Source organism: Callospermophilus lateralis, chromosome 13 (assembly GCF_048772815.1).
Source record: "Callospermophilus lateralis isolate mCalLat2 chromosome 13, mCalLat2.hap1, whole genome shotgun sequence".
NCBI lineage: Eukaryota > Metazoa > Chordata > Mammalia > Rodentia > Sciuridae > Callospermophilus > Callospermophilus lateralis.
In genome coordinates, this window is record NC_135317.1 from 36,171,279 (window position 1) to 36,195,084 (window position 23,806).

At 35.5% G+C, this 23,806-nt stretch overlaps 1 protein-coding gene across 1 annotated transcript in view; it reads right to left on the bottom strand.

Moving 5' to 3' along the window:
• Malrd1 (MAM and LDL receptor class A domain containing 1) overlaps positions 1-23,806 on the bottom strand; it is a 638,713-nt gene that overhangs the window by 118,701 nt on the left and 496,206 nt on the right. The window contains exons 33-34 of the mRNA XM_076872892.1: positions 20,232-20,433; positions 1,919-2,179 (exon numbers count right to left, since the gene is read on the bottom strand). Of these exons, the coding sequence (XP_076729007.1) occupies positions 1,919-2,179; positions 20,232-20,433 (463 nt within the window). The remainder of the gene's footprint in view (positions 1-1,918; positions 2,180-20,231; positions 20,434-23,806) is intronic.

Consider the following 23,806-nt stretch of genomic DNA (forward strand, 5'->3'; position numbering starts at 1 on the left):
TGTAAAAAAAGGAAGAAAGAAAGAAAAAAAAAGAAAAAGAAAAGCAATGTCTTTATTAATTCATTTGATGGATCCATAATTTAAATGGTGGTAACTGTAGGCAGGTGGGAACTGGTAGGAGGACAAAGGTCATTAAGGATGTAGCCTTGGGGTCTACATCTTGTCCCTAGCCTCTTTCACCAACTCTGTCTCCCTTTCCACCCCCTGCTTCCTGGCTGCCTTGAGCTGAGCAGCTATCCTCTGCCACACCCTTCTGCCATGAGGATCTGACTCCCCACAGGTCCAGAGGAAGAAAAGTGATAACCATTGAGTGAAATCTCTGAAACTAGGAGCCAAAACAAACCTTTCCTCTGTTAAGTTGTTTATGCCAGATATTTTGGTCACATGAATGAAAAGCTCACTGACACTAATCTATTCCTAACATGAACATGAACTTATTTCCCTTTAGGAACATAAGTTTATGTGACTGACAAGTCAAACTCCACCTTTGTAATGAATGCCTAAAATTACAAGGACACAGAACTTCCCTTGTACACAAAGCACTGTACCAACTGAGCTATGTACATCCCAATGGAACTTAATATGATTTATGCCAAGCCAAATCACATTACAGCCCTGATGGGAACAGGGAGGAGTAATTTGGCTCGGTTTCTCCTTTTGATTCACCTTCATTTGCTTACCTTATCTCTAAGAAAATATTACAAGACCTGACAAGCTGTCTTCATCACAAAGAGAATATACAAGTGAGAAAAAACAGGGAGGCAGACCACAAATCTCCAAGCCTAAACCAAGAAAAACATTTCATAGACTTAAGGTTAAAGTCTAAACATCCAAAGGCTGTCTCCCTTTTCTTTCATTTATTTTTACTCCTTTTCCAATAGTCATCAGAATTCCAAATGTGCACACTAATTAGGACACTGAAATAGACTTTTATTTCTCTTCCTGCTTCCCTCTTATTATGACATCCCAAACTGATTTTTACTATTATAAAGTGTAGGATCATTAACATGCTTTATGGACCTTTATCACTGTAGCCCTTGCCAAAAGAATATAATAAAATACAAAAAATAAGCAAGCAAACAAACAATTAAATAAAATGTTAATGTTTTTTGGACCTCACTATGATTAGGTCCTCATCTGTAGAAGTATGTAATTACTTCTTAACTAACATTCTTCCTTCTCTATGTGACATGGGCTAAGTATAATAAAAACAGAGGATCAACGCAGGGCTTGGGTTGTCACATGCATTTGCTCAAATTCTCAGAGTTTTCTAAATTAGGTATTACTGACCCCATGACATGGATGATGAAACTGAAATTGGCAGCTTTCAATTTCCTTTCCAAGCTCACATGGGTAGTTCATATCATTAGGATTTACTTTTCTATGAACTCTTAGCAACATAATTTCTACCCAGGTCCAGACCCAGCCCTTACTTATATGTGTCCATTAAAGTCAATGTTTATCTATAGCCCTTGATTTGAGCCATCCTGAATTTTTAAGGTGAGAAGAAATTATAATTATACTTTTAGAACCATTTCTATACGTGTTTTTAAAAGATAAAATATATATTATATATATTATAAAATATTACATAAATGTGTGTGTGTGTGTGTATATATATATATATATATATATATATATATATATATATATATATATCTCCATTCTCTACTAGAATGACCTAGATACAAAAGGAAATAAGAATTGTAACAGAAATTGCTAATAACTACAGAGTACTGCCATCAATGGTAAGCAAGACCCACATTCTTTCTTTAGGAAGATAACATTAAAAAACTACATTATTGATGATAGGATCATGGTACTACTCTGGAGAACTTTGTTTCATCTCTCAGACTCTCTCTATCATTTCAAAATGGCATTTCTTCCCTGACACACTGAGTTAGTGAAAATAACTCACAGCAGCTGGATTCATCTTCGTTAAAGTGACAGTCGGGCACTCCATCACATAGCAGGAGGGATGGGATACACTGGTCTGCAGAGCACTGGAACTCCATGTCACCACATGGCTGAGAGGGTCTGAGAGGACAGTCCATTTCATCAGATCCGTCTAGGCAATCTTCCTGTCCATCACACTTCCCGGAGACAGGGACACACTGGAGTGTGTAGATACATGCCAACTGATCAGTTTCACAGAGTGATGGCTGTATTGTGATGGGACCTAAAAAGAGAGCAAGTCAAGTCATGTTGGCATGAAGACAGTTTTCTTGAGGTCCAGTATTAAAAACTTTCAGGATATATTTATTTTTGTATAAATATGAAACATTTTGGTAATTCAAGTCAATTAATTTCCAGTTAGGAAAAATGATCCCTACTCTATGCAAAAGAGACTAGAGAGTATGCCTTATCTTAATCTTACCAGCAACATTTTTTAAAAGGGAATGGTTGATAAGGAAATGGAGACTTTTAAATTACAGAAGAAATTTTTATTCAGAGTACTTGAATTTGACTATGAAATCAGATATCCAAGGAAAGACATTTTTTTTTTCCACAGTAAATTAGGTATTTTGGAAAGGTACACTTAAAATTTTAAAATTTAAGGGTATTGTTATTATATCCATATAGGGTTTATTCACTGTCCCTTAATGCCTGCACCTGGAGAATCTAGTTCCTGAGACTCTGTCCAGGATAGAGTCACAGAAGTTGCAGTTTGCCATGGTTCTATCACAGTGGATTTTGCTCAGATCTTGATTCCTGCCCAAAGGCCATGTATTGTCATATCTAACATAGAGAAAAAATCACAGTTCAATCTAAAATATTACACTAGAAGAGATCTTGAAGGTAATCTGGTTTAAATCCATTTTACACCTACGGATATTAAGTCCACAAAATTAAGTAGCCAAAAACTCCGTGCTACTTTTGTAATCTTTCATTGCACAGATTATTTTTGTGGCAAAATATTGAGTCTACACTAAGTTAAATTTAATCTTGGACCAAGAGTGTTGGTCTTCATATTGACTAGTTGATGTTTCTTAAGGTCAGTGAATGTATATAAATAAGAAAGAATTATTACTAATTTATTGAAACATTGATCCTGAGGCCGTTATTATACTTTGAGTTGTTTTTGTACTAATTATTGGTGAACTCGTGACTCTGGAGAAAAAATAGAGCCACACAGCAATGGGGACCAGTTCAGAAACAGTTTGTTTGCTGGACATTTGAAGCTACTTTTATGTGTGGATTTTATCAGAATAGTTTGTCTTATACAGAAAGATGGTGTGGTGAATTTATTTTAAAAATGAGATTTGAGAATTCCTTTTCCTCTCTACTCACCCATCAGTGAATATATATCTAGACTATAGTTAGTCTCTGATGTTATGATCAAAGTCATGCATATGAAATCTATGTGGCCATGTTTCAGGTGACTGTGTTCATGGAAAATATCATATGTAAGCAAGGGAGCAATCAAATGACTGTAGGGCATGATATAATGCTCCAATCTCACGGTCTGAGATAATGTTAGCATATACAGATGCAGTGTTCCAATGAACAAATTCCAAACTTAAACATAGAAAGTAAATTGGATTTAAATTTTATACCTTTATGTATATTTCTTTTAATATTTAACCATGATCATATAATTTTTTTTGTTCATTCTTTCCATTAGATTAATCTCACAGTTAAGGAAGGGCAGACAATTATATTTTTCAAAAAATATATAATGCCTTAAAATGTCATCTTTGTTAACTCTCCAGTGCTGAAAAGGTTGAATAAATTTTTTCATGTGATGAAAATCTAGAACCAACTTTAGAAATATGCCTAGTACTTAGCTAAGGCACTATACTAACAAACAAAAAAACCCACAGGGAGAGTAATTTTCTTTAAGACAAAGAGATTCCTATGCTTCCCAGAACCTACTCAGAATGTGTGTGTGTGTGTGTGTGTGTGTGTGTGTGTGTTATTATATATTTTTCCTTATATCACAGATGTAAATATAAAATTCTCCTTTATTTAGAGATATAAATTGCATTAAACTCCATAATTATTTTTATTAAAATGTACTCAGAACTATTTGTTCCAGGTCTTTCTTTTCAAGGAAGCCAGTGGGCTTGTACAGCCTACACTTGATCCTGTCTTGTGCTCTTCAGGTTAGCCATTCAAGATCAAGGTGTACTTCCCCCACTTGCTGGGAAAGCTGCCAGATGACAGCTCACAGTTAGTCCAGTTCCAGGCACTGCTCTCCAAAGTTATACACCCTCCAAAGAACGGCTTTATTCATTGACTTGTGAAGTGGGGAGAGGATGGCTCAGGACCTATGCTTCAACATGAGGCCTCTACCAAGTGACAAATCAGCTTTGGAGCTCCCCACAGCACTGGCAGAGGCCACCGTGCACCTGCATCATGGCTCAATATCCTCCACCCCACGCTCCACACATTCTGTTTCCTTTTCTCCTTTGCAGGGGATGCTCCTGAGAGAATTTCCACTGCAGTCTGTATGAAGGAATTTGCCTCAGAATTGGCTTCCCAGGGAACCTTACCTAAGGCACTATCTAGTCTTCAAATGCATCTTGTTTTAAATTACATCTCCTCTGAATTGCTTCTCAAATTTTCCATTGAAATATTTCTGATATTTGAGGAACATAAATTTTTCACTCCTAAAGGGAGTCTAGGCAGGTTCCGAGCTAGAAACAATTCTCTATTAGCTCAATATTTCATCTGAGTCTTTTGTTTTATCCAAATGAGAATTTTGCATTATGCTACATAATACATTATGCTACATATATACATTTTCAGTATAAAAGGATTTCTCCAGTATTGCAATAAAACTAAAACTCCTGGAAAATGTACTATGCTCGTCTTTTGATTTGAGTACAGCCTGCTGTGTGCACTCTCTGAGAAATGCTGACAATGAAAAAAGCTTCCCTAAAATCGTAATTTTAATGGATTTATTCTTAGGTGCCATCTATGGAGATAGCTAGTCATTAAAGGTAAAATCTCTCATTTAACTCTGTAAAATAGGAACAATATTAATAATTTTCTTTCTATAAACTGAAAAATCTCAGCACTGCCTTAAATTCTTATTACTAAGTGAAAGAAGACAATCTGACAAGGCTACGTATTGTATGATTCCAACTCCATGACATTCCAGAGAAGACTGTAGGATTAAAGAGGTCAGTTGCTGCTAGAAGTTGGGGTAGAGGTGAGGATGAATAAGGAGGAAGAGCACAGATTTTCACAGTAGTAAAACTATTCTATATGAATCATCCTAAACTATTCTCCTCTATAAACCATATGAATGGTTCATTCTCCATGAAACTATTGTGTAGGAAACTGTTCTCTATGTGTCATCATATATTTGCCAAAAATCTATAGAACTGTCAACATCAAGAGTGAAGTCTAATGTAAACTATAGACTTTGGGTAATAATGATGTGTAGGGCAGGTTCACCGCTATTTAATATAATAAATGTATCATCTAGGTATGGGTAAATAAATTTGTGGAGGCTGTGTGTACGTGTGAGGGAAATTTCTGTTTTCTACTTAATTATGCTATGAATCTAAAAATTCTATAATACATGAAATAATACTTATATACATATAATATACATGTAACATATATACTTATATGTGTATACATACAATATACATATAACATATATATACTTATATGTATATACATAAAATATACACGTATATCTCTCCACACCCTTTATATATAGATAGATAGATACTAGTATATACAGACACTAATATCACTTAGAACCTATATGACAATCTGTAATTCATGTTCGATGCTTCACTCTTAAAATTAATCTCTTTAAATGTATTTAAATGTATTTACATTTTAAATCTCTTTAAAATTTAATCTCTATAAATCTCTTTTAAAAGGCAGACATTTTAAAACACACAACATTTTAAATGCACAATATCTTGATGAATGCATTGTGCGTTGATGAAGTATATTAGTCCTCTCTTACCATGCCCAACAAGCAGCTTAGACAGGCCACTTAAAACCAATGGTACCAAGGCAAAGGCCAGTGACTTTACAGAGAAGTGGTGTCAGATCAGGCTTACCCACAGTTAGCTGACTTGGAAATGTGTGTTATTGCTCACCATATGAGTGGGTTACTATATGAAAGAGTGTAACAAGCTCAGGGTAATACTGAAATGTACATCAGGGTTGTGATGATAGTCCCTTCATACCTCAAAGAATACAGTTAAACTAGAAGGATAAAGGAAAGTAATAAAAAAAATAGGCACTCAGAATTGTTAGTGATTGTGATGGAGAAGAAAGATGAGAAGAAAGACAGTCCAAAAATGTTAATTCATTTTGACACCAGGATTCATTAGGTACCTTAAGGGTATTTTATTTTTTGTTTTGTTTTAAGTCCACCTTTCTCAAGCTACATCCAATCATGAGTAAGATATAGAAACAATGCTAGGGACAGGAAGAAAAAAGAGACTTCTATGAAAACTTAGTTTGTATGCTTTAGGGGAATGTTTCTCAAAAAGAGGATCACAAGTTTCAAGTGAGTTAGAATCAATAATAAAATATATCTTATCTATAGTTTGTGATTGATTCATTTTTTTATACTGGAGATGATTCAAGGCTATACCAACAATAAAGTTTCTCTTACTCACTTGTATCCTATAAATATTCTGCCTTTGGTGGAGAACAATGGTCCAGATTTATAGCTATTATCTGGAAAGTGCATATAAGGCACTACTCTCTGGGGTGAATTGCACAGGTGGTGTGAAAAGCATATGACAATCAGACATTATATGTTTCAGCAAGAAATGAGTTAGGAAATGCTGCTTTAGAGTTCAGGGTAGTACTGTGCAAATTAGTTTGAGAAAAAGGATTCTAAAACAACAGAAAAATCCCATTTTCAAAGGAACAGAGTGCCTTCAAGAATTTCATCTGAATCATTACAATAGCAATTTGCCAGGTTTTTACCTGATCAAAGCTCAGATCTCACACAGAACCAAGACAATCCAAATTAGAGTTGGGCAGGTTTTTACCCCTATATGAGAACACAGTAGTATCTCAATACCCAATAGAATTAGTGACATTAGGCATGTGTTTAATAAATATTTCCTACATTGATGAATAATAAATCAATGGTTTAAATATTAATTATACTTTCCTTGAGAACTAATATGGAGTTAAGCAAAAATAGATGAAGTACAGAATGTATTGACTAATCGACCCATTCTGTTGATTTAATAAACCACTGTTGTCAAAGGGTCGATCAGCAAAACAGAAACTGGAAAGATCTTTACAAAGACGACTTACCTGCTATATTTGAATGTCAATCTATGAGTTAGTAATTAGAGTGATCATTCATTTCATATTGATACTTATGAACTTTACAAATTGTTTCAGAAGTTGTATGGAGTTTTACATATGCTACCTACATTCCATTTGGTTTTGTCCTAGGAAGATAGTTTTTATCCCTGACACAGTATTTCTTTATCTTTCCACAGAATACTAAGTTTCCTTGTTCATTTATATTTAGATGGCAATGAAAATATATTTCTTGTAGCATGCAAAATTATTTTCTACTATTAACTTACAGTGAAAATCAATGAAACATTCTCATGAATTTCATATAAATTCATTAAAAGCCTAATGTGCCCAAAGGTAATCTAATAGATTTTTATATTTATGATTAATATCTTTAGTCAAGGCAAATTGATTTGTCTGTTTTAAGAAAAAAATGATATGCAGATAAAAATTTAGTATTAAAGAACAAAAATCAAACTTGCCAAATATTACCATAATTGGTAACATAGATGGTAAAAATGTTTAGTGTAGTATATTAATATATCAGTCACAAATTGGCATATATTTTATTAACAACATTCAAAACTATCACAAAAAATGATGGGGCAGAAAAGAATATAATATTTTGAGCTATGTAAGAATTCTTGGGTTCAGTTTATTTTGAATTGTGATTTTGTCTATATTTCCACAAGGGCCTTTCACAAAGTTTATAATATTATTTTATTAAATTAAAAAAAAAATCTCTCCTGGGGAGCCAAAATAGAATCATTTTGATGTTCTTATTTCATTGCCATATATCTAATAGCTTATATTTTCCCAGAAAGATGGAATGTGACCTCCAATTTGACTATAGGAAATGGAGTCCTGGTACATGTAAAGACCTGTGGACAGCACATGGGATGTGTGGGCCAAAAGGGCTTGCTTGTCTCCTCAGAAGACTGTGCATGACCAGCAAGTCAAAAGCCAGATGGCAGAGACAAAGTAAAAGAAACTGAAATTTCCAGAAGTGAGAACCAATGTGAAAGCTGATAAGTATCTGCGAACGGATGCCAAATACAAAGTGATAAATATTTTCAAGATGAATAGCCTCAGCTAACTAAGACAAAAGCAAAAACAAGCAGATTGGTGAGAGGTAACAGAAATGCTAAATGTATATAAACATACGTGAATTTATATATGTGGGTGTAAATGTGCATTTGTGCAAATATATGTACATAGATGTGTGCATACACAGGTAGAATACTTGAAATCATAAGGCTATTCACTAATTATAGAAAACTTATGGGATAAATTATGGCTGTGGGCAATAAAAAATGTAAAACAGAGAAAACACAATGTTATGGTTTGAATGTGAAGTGTTTCCCAAAAGCCCCTCTGCTAATGCAGGAATATTCAGAGGTGCAGTGACTGGACTGTGAGTTGTAACCTACTTAGTGCATCTTAGTTTGAATGGACTGACTGGGTGGTAACTGTTGGCAGCTGGGTTGTGGCTGGAGAAGGAGGGCCACTAGAACGTGCCTTGAAGGGGCTCATCTGTCCTGAAGCTCTTTCCCAACTCTCTAACTCTCCTTCTCCATGAACAGAGCAGCTTCCCTCCACTATGCCCGTCTGCCATGATGTTCTGCAGCTCAGAGCAATGGAGTCACTTGCGCTCAGAGACATGGAGTCAGCCAACCATGATCTGAACTTCTGAAACTGTGAGCCAAAATAAACTTTTCCTCCTCTAAGTTGTTCTTGTAAGCTGAGTAACACACGTGAGGTTGTGGTACCCTTTTCTCAGAGTATTCTCCTTTCCCCAGTACACTCAGATGCTAAAGACTTGAAAGAAAATCAAGAGCTGAACAAACAGAACATATTAAGTGGTCTCCAAAGATTCTCATTTTTATTTACACCAATAGGGGCCATAATTATAGACACCCAAATATAGTGATACTGTAGCAAATGATGACAATCACTTACATAACAAATGTTCTGCCTTCATAACCTCCCAAATAATCTAAAACTTATGTGAAGGTGGAAAATACATAAAAATCTGCAGTGTTAGGCTGGTTGCTGGTCATTTCTCTCTTGTATGAGGCTTGGAATGCATAAAGCCTCCAGTGGATCCCAGATTCTTTCTGGCTTTATCATTTCCAGATGGTGCTATGGTTCCTGGTCGGACATGACTACATTTGTGTGGCCTCATTGACATGCAGCATTGTACCAGGTTACACACTTGGCCTAATTTAATGTTGTTGTTCACTGATGGCCCATATTTAATAGAATTTTATTTCATAGCTAATGAATTCCCCTAATCTGAACTCCTGACTTCTAACTTTAGGACCAACATTATTAAATATATTCCTTTTAATGCATCCTTTATATTGCTTTTAGCATATATTTCCCAAAGGAAGACTTCAGCTCAAAAAATGGTTCTCCAATGCCCGACAGGGTTCAGTACACTGTCTTTAGTCAGTATTCAGTGAACAGACATGTGATTGTGTCTCACCCATGCTCAGGTTCTCCCCCATAAAATCCTCAAGTTCCAGAGGAAAATGATGAATCTTTTAGATGATGGAATATTATACTCTTGGCTCACTAGGTAAGGCCAAGAAAAAGAGTCCTAAGACTCAAGTCATCTTGAATCCTATGGGTGGGAAAGCTTTTGCTGATGGAAATTATGAGCCAGTGTTTCAACACCAATCAATGATTAGATGGATTTTTCTCTTAGTAGAGATGGTTTGGGAGTGAAGAACAAAAAGCCATTTCTCCATGACATACCACAAACATGTACGATTGAGGGGATTAGAGAGGTTTTAGGTAATCTATATGTGAGGGAACTGTGTTCATTTCACAGGGACTTTAGGAACAGTTGTTATACCTGTTAGAATGTTTTATCAAGGGGCTGAGGATGTGGCTCAAGCGGTAACGCGCTCTCCTGGCATGCGCCGGGTGCTGGGTTTGATCCTCAGCACCACATAAAATAAAATAAAGATGTTGTGTCCACCAAAAACTAAAAAATAAATATTAAAAAGTTTCTCTCTCTCTCTCTCTCTCTCTCTCTCTCTCTTAAAAAAAAGAATGTTTTATCATGGTCTATCAGAGACCTTCCAGGTATAATTTCTCAATTACCTTTCTGATCCAACTAAATAGAACTAGTGGATGTGTGATACCAGAGCTTTCAGGTAACAGGGGATTGGCCCTGAGGACAAAGATAAATATAGCTAAACTCAACTTTTGAGGAACAGGAATAACTAACTTAACCTAAAGTTTGGCATATCATATATGATTGCAATTTTACTAAAACATACATGCACGCATTCACACACAGTTTTTTTTTTTTTGGTTAATTTCTGCCTTCCTAATAGAAACAATTAAAAGTGAACATATTAGATTGTGTTGTCCCATTAAAATTTTGGGATCATGGAGATTGTTGGTCAGACCAGAATGGCTCAAACATGAAGATGTAAGCTAAAATTTCAGTCTTATACTAGTTACATTATAATCAGAAAGATCCTAGAGTACAATCCAGATACTTGAAGCCCTGGATTGCTCTTCAAATTGGACCATTATCTGCTGTGCCTAGCAGAGAATGCCCATCCTTGTCACTCCTTTGGACCCATTTTCAACAAAACCCAGTCATCTAACCTCATGTTTTCTATTTTGAGCAAGTTTATATTACTGAAAAAGGAAGACTCATGTATTTACACACAGTTCCACTTCAAGCTAAAAAAGATTGTTTTTTTTTTTTTGTTCCCATTTCCACCTATTTCCATTATGAGCAACCAGTCTCTTTTGGTAAAATGGTCTTACATTCAAATAACATGTTATTAAAAAAAAAAGGTCATTCTGTTGAAGTCATTTGTTATTCTGTTTGAAAGAAAAAATATTTTTATAAAAACAGATATTTTAGTGAAGCAATGTCATGTTCTTGTGTTATTTCTTTGGCAACAAACACATTTGTTTGTTTTTGTAAGGTCTGGATACTTTCCAGCTAACAACATATGTGTTTTAGGGAATGGGGATCTTAATAAGAGTAGATGCTATTAGCCCAAAAGAGCCAAACAGGGCCAGCGCCACCCTGGCTGAGAAAAGCTCTGGGATCTCTCCAATACACTTGGCCTATATAATACCTGGATGCTGAGCATTTCTGCATGACTATAAGAGTCAGCAAAGGTTATGATAAATTTTAAAAATGGAGAAGAAATTAGCAATTGCAAATTTTTCCACATGGTAGAGAAATTACTAAGCTACCATCTGATGCTTTCCTTTAAATATACCTTATATTACATGTTACATGTAAATATAATATATACATTTACATAGTATATGAAATATATAGTCTGCTTATGTGGCCAATATCATTTTTTGCATAAAAGTATTTGCCTTTAAGACAAAGAGTTGGGACATTGATTTGTATTTTATCTTCAGGTTTAGTATGAGATGCTTGTCACACCCAGGCAAATGGGGTATAGTTCACACTGGGAGTGATTTTTCTATGGTTGTCATTTGGATTTCTTTCCCCTAATTTAACAAAATTCCTTCCAGCCTGACGATCAGCAGGAAACCAAGAAAGAACAACCTCCTAGTATAACAGGCAAACTCCTCCAAGTATTGTCAAGCAGAAAATCAAGGTTTTGCTCCCTTGAGCCTGCATGGTATTAGCTTCTAATGCCATTTTATGGTTCTTGTGTTTTTGATTTCAAATCTAATATTCTTCTAGGAGTAAGAAGGAATTACTTCATCTTCCAACAAATAGTAAGAGCTTCATGACCCACAATAATGATTTTAAACCTCATAATATTCCATAATCCAATAAGTGAATCAGGATTGACTGATAATCATTTTCTTTCAGTGTTTTATACATTCATTTCCACTCATTTTAAAACAAGATCTCATGAATCACTAGCTGAATCAAAATTATAAAGATGAGCCAGGCATTAGAACTATATTTTAAATAATTTATCTAAAATTGCTATCATATACAATGCAGTATACAATGAATATTTACTTTATACTGACTTGAAATTTATGTATTTCTCCACCAACCTTAAAGTCAAAGATCATTCATTCTTGTTAAATTCTAAAAGAACAAAACAAAACAGGGTAATGACAATGGGGATTTTTCATTGTAGCAGAACTAAAAATGACAGAAAACAAACCACAGATGTTGCAAAATAAACTATAGCATCCACTATAGGAGAACTGCAAATTGAAGGCTAATAGCATCTGAAATGGAGAGCAGCTTCCTGTGGGGAGGATTAAGGATCACTCTTGAAGAAGACAGCTTTTGTTCTGCCCTTGAAATTGGAGGAGGATTTACATAGAGGAGAGATAAAGGGCAGGTCGTTCCCAGACAGAGAAGCAAGAGGACTAATATCAGGGAAAAGTGAGGGAATGTGATAAAACTAGAAAAGGGGAAGCAGGGATGATCTTCGAGAGGATCATTTGTATAGATAGAGACAGACAGATGTTAGGAGTTGCACTAAAGCATATGAAACTTATTTAGTAGGCAACTGAGAACCTCAAAGCATTTTTCTTCTTTATAACTTGCATAAATTTATGCACTTTATTTTTTATTAGCTTGCTCTCTCCATATGCCATTAGAGTATAAATAGAATCTTTATTGTTGCTGGTCAACATTATGATTCGGTCTAAATGTTGCAGAACTTACAAGCTGGATGATGATAAAATGAGAAGACAAATGGCCTTCATCCAGAGAGGCGTGATGTGGAAATTAGGTACAACGGAATAACTAATGAGAGTAAAACATGGACACAGATTTAGGGTTGCTCCATGGTATGCTTCAACTAACACTTTCAACTTTAGGGGACTGACATAGGGACAATTAGTGATTACTAACAGTGATGGCAAGGGAGCAGACAGCCCAGTTCCAGTCACAAATATTCAAAGGCAGTAGCATCAGCCAATCTGATCCCCTGATGGCATCAACCTCACTTGCTTCCTGCTCATTTTTCTGACTTGGTTTCTCAGACTTTTGAATTTTGGAGTTCTCAAATATCTATCCAAATACATTTACTTTTTGTTTAAGTTAGCCCAAGTCAGATTTTGTTCCTTGTATAAAACATTCTTTCAGCTATCATGGTAAGTAAGAAGGTTGAGAAGTCTACCCTTCTGGAACTTAAAAAATAATTGGAATTAGAAGACTTACTTGCCATATATGAAAAAAATCAGTTAGGTAGCTTATTCTAGAGATTCTACTGAGTAATAATAAGGCCTTGAAGTTGAATTTGAGAAGGAAAATACAACCAAGGGAAGGAAAAAAAAAAGGTCAAATCTATAGAACTTACTAGTGGACTGAAAGTGACGAGATGGAGGGTTTAGAAACCAAATAACTGGTTTCAAATGGGTGTTTAGTAAAAGAGAGGCACTGAAAAATTGGTTATTTATAACCAAGAGACTTTTGAGGTTTTATTAATTAGAAAAAGGGGTATGAATACCCTTCTAGGGAATAGCTTTTATTAGCAATGCTCTGAATGTATAAGGTGAGATCAGTGTGTCACTCTTTGCCTCTGACCCAGCCTCAGCCTCCTCTCCACTGTCTAGCTGGGAGACGGGGCACACAGGGAACCTAAGCACCTTCTGTGACCTGTGTTTGCTGTAGCCTGCTGGCCCATCAGCCATCATGGGCATTTCCGAACATTCCACCTCTAGTGAGGTCATACTGAAATGAACCCCACTGGTCGTATTCACACCAAGGAAACAGGCATATGCTGCAAATCCAGGATTCCTTCCTGAGAGCCAATATATCAGTTGAGTACCACTGAACATTGCTCAAGAAGAGTTCTCTCATGGATCAAGGAATTACTTTGTATACTTGAAGCTGTCCCAAGACCAAAGGAAATCCTTCAAGAAACACAGATCTCATTCCTGAGAGAGTTATGAATTCATTTCATACTTCCAGATATGCATAGTTATCCTAGTATTTCCCCAGATTATAAAGTCCTGAAGCACTGGGGCCATCATTACACTTACATCGGTAATTCAAATTCAAATCTAGGGTAGCACATGGTAGCTTCTCAACAAATATTAACTAAATGAATGGCCGACATAAACTCACAAGTGAACCAAGCAGTGAGAGGTTTTCTGTTTCTCACTGCAATGACGTTTCTATCTTTCCTGCCTTCCCTGGTTGCCAGATCCCCTTGAACACCCTCCTCCTCTGTCCCTTCCTAAGTCATTCTCTGCCCCTTCCTTCTATATTCCTAATACTCTTCCACAAGTCCAGTCCCATATTATCATAAAATGACAGCATCAGAAGAGGATTAAGAGACCATCTGTTTCATTGCCCTGATGATAAAACATGATGTAAGGAGTTTAAATTAGTTTCTCCAAACTGCAGAAGTATCTAGTGGCCCAGTCATGATTTAGACTCGGACCCTAAAATTTAAATCCAGTTGTTGTTGTCTTTTAATCACTCAGTATAGCCATATAGAGAGTGTTGGACAATTAACAAGACTAACTCTCTTGCTCCCTTTTCCAAATAAAGGGTTTCGGTACAACATCAGAGGTGGCAGTCTGGTGGGCATGAAGGAAAGCACTGTGTGTATTCAACTGATGATGACATTCACTTATTTACCTATTCATTCAACACATTTATTTGTCTACTCATAAAACATATTTACTGAATTGCTACCCTAACAGGAACTCTTATAGACATATAAAATAAAACCATTGAAATAATTAGCAAAGATTTTGCCTTTAAATATTTGCACTCAAGAGGTTATGCCTAATCTGAAATTGTTCATTGGATTTTTCTGTTCAAGTCCAAAGATATAATGCAAGAATGAGACCCTCTATTCAAGAATGAGAAGAGAACTATTATTGTTTATCAGTGATAGTATTTTAAAAAAACTAAAATTTGTAGCTTCTATTCCCCTTGAATTCCTATGAATTTCATTCTTTATTCTGTGGGCATCTTGCTTCTTGCTGTCAATTTGTATTTACCAAGTCAAGATAAAAAGGATGCCTGAGGATAATACACCTTTTCTTTTGAATCTGTATTCACTCTCTGAAGATCTATTTTCTTTCCATTCAACAAAAAGAATATAGAGGAAAAAAATTGTCCATAACGTTAATCTTCCAAACTGGTGTCTTCTCAGTATTTAAGGAAACAGTGGCATCTTTTGGCGTTTACTGTATTTATGTAAGGAAGCATCAGATTCAGCATATTTCAATATGGTTGGTAATCTGTGGAAGACTAGATGTGTTAGGTCATATAAGAATTATTTTTAGGTTTTACAAAAATGATTCCTCATTGCAATCATTGCAAATAGTTATGCAACTTGTTTAAGAAAGGCATATTCCTAAATCCTGACAATAATCATTTCATGAATGAGGAAAATTGGGTCAAATGCATAGAAGGTTGATGTAAGGAAGATTTAAGCCCAGTTCTTGATTAAAAGGTAAACCTCGATGTTACCAGTTATACTACTTTCCTGAGGCAGCTATAGCAAAACACCACAACTGGATGGCTTAAAACAACAAAGGGTTATTATACAATAGGTGTAGTAGCCAGAAGGTGGAATTCAAGGCCTCATCAAGACCATGCTTTCTCTGAAGGCCCATGGGAAGAACTGGTCCATTCCTTTCTCTGGCTTCCTGTTTTGCTGAGCACTCATGGCTTGTAGATGCCTTAAGTCAGTTTCTGCCTCCTTCATCATGTGGGGCTCTCCGTGTCTTTCTCCGTATCACTTCTCTTCCTATAAGGACATCTGCTCCCTGGCGATTGGCTGAGTGACTTTTCTCTTCCGTACCATTCCACCATGATGTTCTGCCTCACCTAAGGCCCACAACAAGGAGCCAGCCAAGTAAGGACTGAAACCTCCGAAATCTTGAGCCAAAATACATCTTTCCTATTTTAAGTTGTTTGTCAAATATTTTAGTCATAGTGACAGAAAGATGACAGATACAGACAGAGTTTTGAGGGAACACATCATTCAATGCATCAGAAGAGCAAAATTCTAGATGGAAATAAATTGAGTCCAACCTGTGGTTCACACTTCACTTATATCTTTTGGTATTCACCTCCCTCTGTATTAGTCCAAACTGGGTCAATATGTTTTAAGTGTTTAAAACTCACTGTTGCTTTGATTACTTGAAAACCTCCCACATAGTTTTAAAGATCCAATATCCTACCAACCTGTGAAATGCTTCTCTATCCTGGGGACAAATGTGATATTCCTTATTTAAATGACAGAAGAAAAATAGAAAATTACCTTCCATCCTTGGAAACTAACATAAAGAAAGCAGACTCTATGAAAATAACTTGTCTTGACTAAGTTAACTAAGGAAAGATGGACAAAGAAAGTATTTTTGATGGTATAGAAATGCCCACGTTTCCATAGGGATGAATGATAAGCACACACAAAGGAATACTGGAAAACAAATCTTTTTATACTTTTTTCTTTTGCTTTATTCAGTAAACATTCATTTTGACAGGTCCTGTATTATCAGAACGTTAGAATTTTTTACAACTATGTTTCAATGGAAAACTGTTTCCCATTCTGGGCATTTTCAATTATTAAAATAAAAATTTTGGAGAGTTTGCTAAAATTTTATCGATTTTAAATTTTATGCAAAAATAATGCTTCATTTATCTAGAATTACTAGAACATGACCTTTACTTTACTTTGTACTAACACGGACCAATGTTTCTGAGGCATATATAACTGCCTTATTTCTGCTTTCTTGTAAGTCTGCAACAGTTCTATATGAGTTTGTTGGCTGCCTTCTGGAAAGGTAAAACTAGTGCTAGAAGACTCATGCGCACATAGGATAAGGAGTTTTATCCGAGCACAGTGAGAGAACAATCAGATGCCTGAACTACTAGAAGGACAAATCATCTATAAGGTTTAATTTGCCTCTGTGAACCCTGGCAAGTAAAAAGAGCTTAAGTGTAATCCATTTTCACACTCCTCAAAGCTTCAGAAAGATGGGTAATTATTACTTGGAATAACTACTAGAAAAATACAGGATTCAAAATAAACCCATCGTGCATTGTCTTCCCATATTAATTCTAATAATTTCATTAAAGGAAAGATTAAGACAATGATTTTGGTCTGGGGATGTAGCTCAGTGGTAGAGAGTTTGCCTAGTGTTGTAGTCAGCTTTTTCACTGCTGTGACCAAAAGACCTGACAAGCACAATTAGAAGAGGAAAAGTTTATTTGGGGGTTATTTCAGAGGTCTCAGTCAATAGATAGCAGGCCTCATTCCTCCAGGTTCATGTGACATTGAACATTTTGGCAGAAGATTGTGGTGAACAGAAGCAGCTCTCAACATTACCAGGAAGCAGATACAGAATATATACCCCAAAGTCCATGCCCCCAGGGACCCACCCACCTCCTCTAGCCACATCCTACCCACCTTCAGTTACCACTCAGTTAATCCCATCAGGGGATTAATTACCTGATTGAGCTAAGGCTCTCATAACCCAATCATTTCACTGCTGAAAGTCCTTTCTCTGTCTCATACATGAGCTCTTGGACACCTAATATCTAAACCATAACACCTAGCACACTCTGGGTTAGATACCCAGAAACACAAAAAAATAAATAAAAATATGTAAAAGAATGATTGCTCAAAAAACGTAGCTCTTATATTTACCATGACCTTATAGCTTCATTTTATAAAGTAATACTATTATTTTTCCCAATTAAAATCAATGCAGTTCCATTAAACATTTAAAAATAAAATTAAATTAGGAAAAAAACACCAAGAAGAAAATAAACACCCTTCACATTTCCATTTCTCAGGGACATATATTATTATATTTTATATGTTCTTTCAGGCTTCAGAGACTGGGATCTTTTTTAGACAGAGAGATTATTAAAATAGGCTTCATATTTTCTTTACCAGTTTTCTACATTTAGTAATATGTGCTTGTATTGTTTATGTCTTCTATTGGTTATACATTTTATATCCACCCAGATGTTGCTAATATTGCCTATTTTATGACATGACTTTTCAAAGTATGAAGTATCTATTTAACACTTCTCAGAATTTTCCATGATACTATCACAAAGTAGGGATGAGGGGATTCGTGCTTCTGCTATAGCACCAACATTTCTCTCAAGTTGTTTCTTCTACCTTTGGTGCTCCACTCTATAGCTCATGTGAGTGTACTTCACATGTAATTTAACACATTACGTGTTCTCCCCAACTCTTCAAGTAAACCCAATGAAGTTGTATCGGATTAATTCAGTGATATTTCATACTCTCTGGCATATCATTATTGGGGTCTCTGTACCCCATTTTGAGAACCACTGGTATGATTTAAGATTTTCTAAAAATAGTTGGCTGAATCAACAATGCAGCCTTGCTATAGAAACTCTGCCCTGAGATGCTCAATTTAGAATGAGAGTAGGAGGCTGAGAAGAGGTATATCTATGATATAAAGTGACAAATAGAGGGCATTTACAATTTCACACTAAAGGTCTTGGTGGTGGTGGTGTTTTTTTTTTAAGCATCTTTACAGTAAATTCTATTCTTTAATATATGGGGGAATGATCAATTTATACTGAGGTTGATGTTAGTGTTGCTGTTCTCATAATCAAGTGTGATTGTTATAATTATAATATAATATAAATATAAATATTTATATTTATACTTATAAATATAAATATTATAAATATAATAATGTTATAATTTGAATAATAGCATCTTTTCAGGGCAAATTTTCTAGCTCTAGAGACAAAATAAGACAAGGTCCTTTTACTCTTAAGGAGCTCAGAATTAGTGGGAGATATGTATCTGTATGTACATCTCCTTCTACTTATTTTAGCTCTTGTCTTACACATATGTATTGAAGAAAGCCAGAGAAGATTTTGATGATATAATGCCTGGGATTAGCTGGAAAAAGAAATGTCTAAAAAAATAGACATTTGCTGTTGGGTAGTAAAAGGTTGTTTCCTGAGATGAATGGTGAGGGAAAAAATTCACATTTAGAGATTCAAAGAATAAAAGGAAGAGTTCATTACAAAATGGCTCTGTATTCTATGCAAAGACTACAAGAATATCAGCAGGATGAAGAAGAGCTAGGGAGAGAAAAGAGATTAAAAGGCAAGTTCCTTTTGCTCTTAAGGAAGACAGAAGTAATGAGAAATATGTAAGCTGTATGTACATCTCCTTCTACTCATTCATAGCTCTAATGATGAACACCTCAATTCTATTCTTAAGTAGGTTGAGGATGATCAGATTAAGAATGTGCCCATGAGAATGGCTTGCTGAGGAAAAACACTGAGGAAGGTGATTAGGACTGAAGAGGGGAGTGTTTTCTACAGGTTGTGTCACGTGAAGTCGAGATGGCCCAGGATTTAAGAAATCCTAAGGAAAACCCTGGGAAGGTCAAGAACTCAGATGTCCGACCATAAAGGAAAAGAAACTTTGAATAAGGCTATAAGTACACAATTCAAAAGTAAGTAATGAATAAATAGAATGACAATATCTGTCTCTACTGCTTAACAGTTTAAAATTGAAGTCTTTATAAGAGGTCAAACTTCCCCACTTAAGTGGATGTGCCATTCATTTTTCAGTGGCAGAAATTCAGGTTTCAGAGGGTTAATTTCTTAGAAAAGGAGTTCATGACAGGAATTTTTTTTAATACAATGAGTATTCTAGATTGTGTCGTAGGAACAGCAAGAAGGAAATGGCTCACGACAGAGGAGAGGCCAATATGGATGGAGAAGACAGTCTAGAAGATAATAAAGAACCTGAGGGGCCTTTGTGTTGGTCAGTGATGGTGAACTTGGGAACCTGAAGCAGACAACCAGGCTATATTAATGGAAACACATTTCAGGGTTTCCACAAAACTTTAGTGCAGAGTTATTTTGTTGCCTAGAGGACATGAAAATTTTATGGTACAGTTCATTGGACCAAAGTCTTCAACTCTTCCTATATCTACTTCTTCATTGTATGAGTAGGATGACTTGGAAATAAATTCCTCTGAATTGACAAATAATTCTATTTTCTGAAGGACTCACTTACCTCCAGACACACACTCTGGGGTGAAGGAGATGTCATCAAGGGCAATGAAGATGTTATCATTTCCACCCAAATCAGCTTCAAATGCCACTTTGAAGCGACTGTTGGTAGAGAGAGGTACATGTCCATACATCCATCCAGTTCTTTTATTTCCAATTGCTGACCACACAAGGATGTTTAGTCCTGATTCTTCAATGGTATACACCTAAAAATGTAATAACAATAAGAAAACCAACAACTCTTTAGGACTGGTTGTTAAAGAATGACAACTCTGTCAGAGGAAAAGCTGAATACACTTCATACCAATGGTGATGGAATCCATCAGGGCTGAGTTCCATTTCTCCAGACGTGAGGATCGAACACCAGAGAAACATCAAGGCAAGCGTAGAAAACATGTGTTATTTAAAGGACAGAAGAGAGATAGACTTCTCTGCAGAGAAGGGGCCCCAGCTCAGGTATCCAAAGAAGTAGGAGTGTCCTGTTCCTTTAATACATTTCAGGTTTTTCTCTTTTCTTATGTTCTTCTTCTCCCTTTATCTTGCCTATATGACCAGGTACCAAAAGATGAACCGAAAGGTGGAACAAAACCTTCTAGGGGTGCCTCTCTGTGTCTGCTCAAACAGGCAGGAAAAGGGCTACCTGGGAGGTGCTTAACAACATTTTGGGAAGTACAGTGTCCTGTAAGCAGGCAACCCTGGCAATGGTGGAGGAGGAAGGAAAAGGGCTCTGGAGGTATTAGCTGAAATCAGTCCCACAGAAGCAGCCTCCATCCCCCCAGACCCAAATCAGCTTCCATCTTCCGATCCCACCTGATCCCCTATCTACACTAACTGCCTCTTCTTTGTTCTTGCTTCATATTGAGTCCAGTATGTTCTATCTATAGAAATTGTGGGTTACATAGTGAGCAATGTATGTTATATTATCTTGGATTTTGTCATACCAATTTCCATATATCAAATTGGATACGGTCAAAACCAAGACCATCGTAAGCATCTAAAAAATTAGAAGAGATATAAAACTGGAATGTCATTGCTAAAGAATTTTGCCTATGTTAGACTGTAGAAAAAGAGGACCCTCAAGATAAGTACATATGAGATCATACAATTTATTTAAGAAACCAAAGTAATATGCAGAAAATATTTAACATTTGACAGGTAGAAAAATTCTTCCTGGAGTAACTAACATCAATATTCACACTAAAATGAAAGGATTAAAAAAAACCCCATACACAAAAAGTGAAATATAAATGGAATTAGCTTTGAAACCAACAACCATATTAAGTGCTAGTGATTTTTTTAACAATAAAAGCAATTCAGAATAAAATGAACAACAACAACAAAAAATCAATGCTACTTCTTAGCATCCTTCAAGAAGTTCTGTAAACAATAAAGAAAAAAGTAAGATTATGGGTGTGTAACTATATATATATATATATACGTGTATGCAACTTTTTAATATATATATATGTATGTATGGGCATGGGTATATATACACATATATAGAGACATACATCATATACACATATATATGTATCTTGATATATCTACATATCTCTCTATCTCTATCTATCTCTATCTCTATCTCTATCTGTTTTTTGCAGTGCTAGGGATTGAAGGCACAGCTTCATGCCTCATGCATGCTAGGCAAAGGCTCTACCACTCAGCAAGAACCTTAGTCCATGGTATTTTCTATATTCTCCTGTACTCAAATTCATTAGTTATTTCTCAGTTGGTTGCTAAGACTATATACAACGTATATGAAAATTGAATTATGTTGCCTATATATGGCTTATAATGTACTGCAGCAATAATTTACAAAACCCTTTCTTTAACATGGGGAAAAAAGAACCAGAGAAAAGAAAACATATCAATGCCAATTTTCTTCTATTGCAATACTGTTTTTTCCAATAACCTTCTCACCTACTGAAAAAAATCTTACTTTTTCACTTTTCTCTTAGTGTCAAAATTTGTGTGTAGGTAATTTATCTTATAAATTTTATCCAAAATAATACCACTCATCCTATTACATATGATGAAATTAAATTGACATTCTAGAAATAGTACCAAGAATCATCAAATATTCCAGAGCCATAAATTAAGCATGTTGCCAATGCCTACCAGTATAAAAAGCCTAAGATCAAGAGAGAAATCCAGTTGTTAATGGAAGTTAATCAAAACAAAAATAAATCAAGATTTTTCAAAGACTAAGTAAAAATTGAAAAACTCACCCAAAGTTTGGAAACCTGAAATATGAGAATTTAATACTAAAATAATCAAATTGAACGTCTTGAAAAAGCAGTTATTTGCCAAGCAAAAATCACTTTTTATATTGACACTTCTGTTAATGAAATGAGCTAACTTTCAAGATTTCCCCTTGACATCGTGTGCCCCTCAAAATGACAGTCCCCCATCACAGCCCCTAAATGCTCATGTTGCAGAGGCTGGCAGCCCCTTCCCTGGTGCGTCCCTTCTTGCTGTTGATCTCTGTCTCCCAGCCCCATCCATGAATCTCATCCAAGGTGACAGGTGGCTCCTTGTACCAGGGGAAAAGGAGAAGGAGCAATATGATCCTCACTCCTTAAGACATCCAAAAAAATAATTTGAAATTATAAATTTCCTCTGGGCAATATTCTTGGCCTTTTAAGTTCTGCTACGCAGTGACATGCTAAGAGTCTTTCCTTTGAAATTAAACTGTCACAGAATAAAGAATTTACACACACACACACACACACACACACACACGCACGCACACAGACACACACACACAGATTTTCAAAGACTTAAGTAAAAATTGAAAAACATTCCTGAAGTTTGGAAAGCTGAAATGTGAGATTTCACTATAATAATCAAATTGAACATCTTGAGAGAGCAGATATTTGCCAAGCAGAAGTCACTTTTTATATTGATACCTCACTTAATGAAATTAGCTAAGATTCAACATGAAAGGAATCTGGGTCTGTTGACTATTCCAGGTCTTCCCCATCAATTACACAGCTCAGTCTTCAAATTCATGCATTTGTTTTCCATTTCTTAAAAATTAAAAGAAGTTTTCAATTCAATTCACAGATAACAGGACCACTGAATAGAATATAACTAAAGTGGGCTTTTTGTCTGCAGAAATCTTGGTTATATCAAAAATATTTGAAAAGAAATGACTTTATTATTTTCATTTTTAAATGACTGTTTTCTGAAAAAAACTCAATTTAGAAAAAGAATTTACTTGAACATATAACCCCTATGCTTCCTGTTTCCCCCTAAATTATAGTATCTATGCATTTTATGTATTAATGTGCTCAGTTTTAGTATTTTTACAATTTATATTTCTCTCTGCATTTAGTCCTTTTAGTTTTCAATCTATCTTACATGCTCTTTCCAAATCCATTTTCTTCCATTGTGTTCCCACTCTATTTCTCCGAATTCCATCATGACCCCTATCCCAGTCATGAGCATTAAACTCTCTAACATGGTCCACGTTTCTATCCCACTGTTTGACCACAGCATTATTCCAAATTAATTCTGGTCAGCTGCGCTAACTCATTACTTAGTTCAATGAAAAATTCTGACAAGTTCATCAGTTGT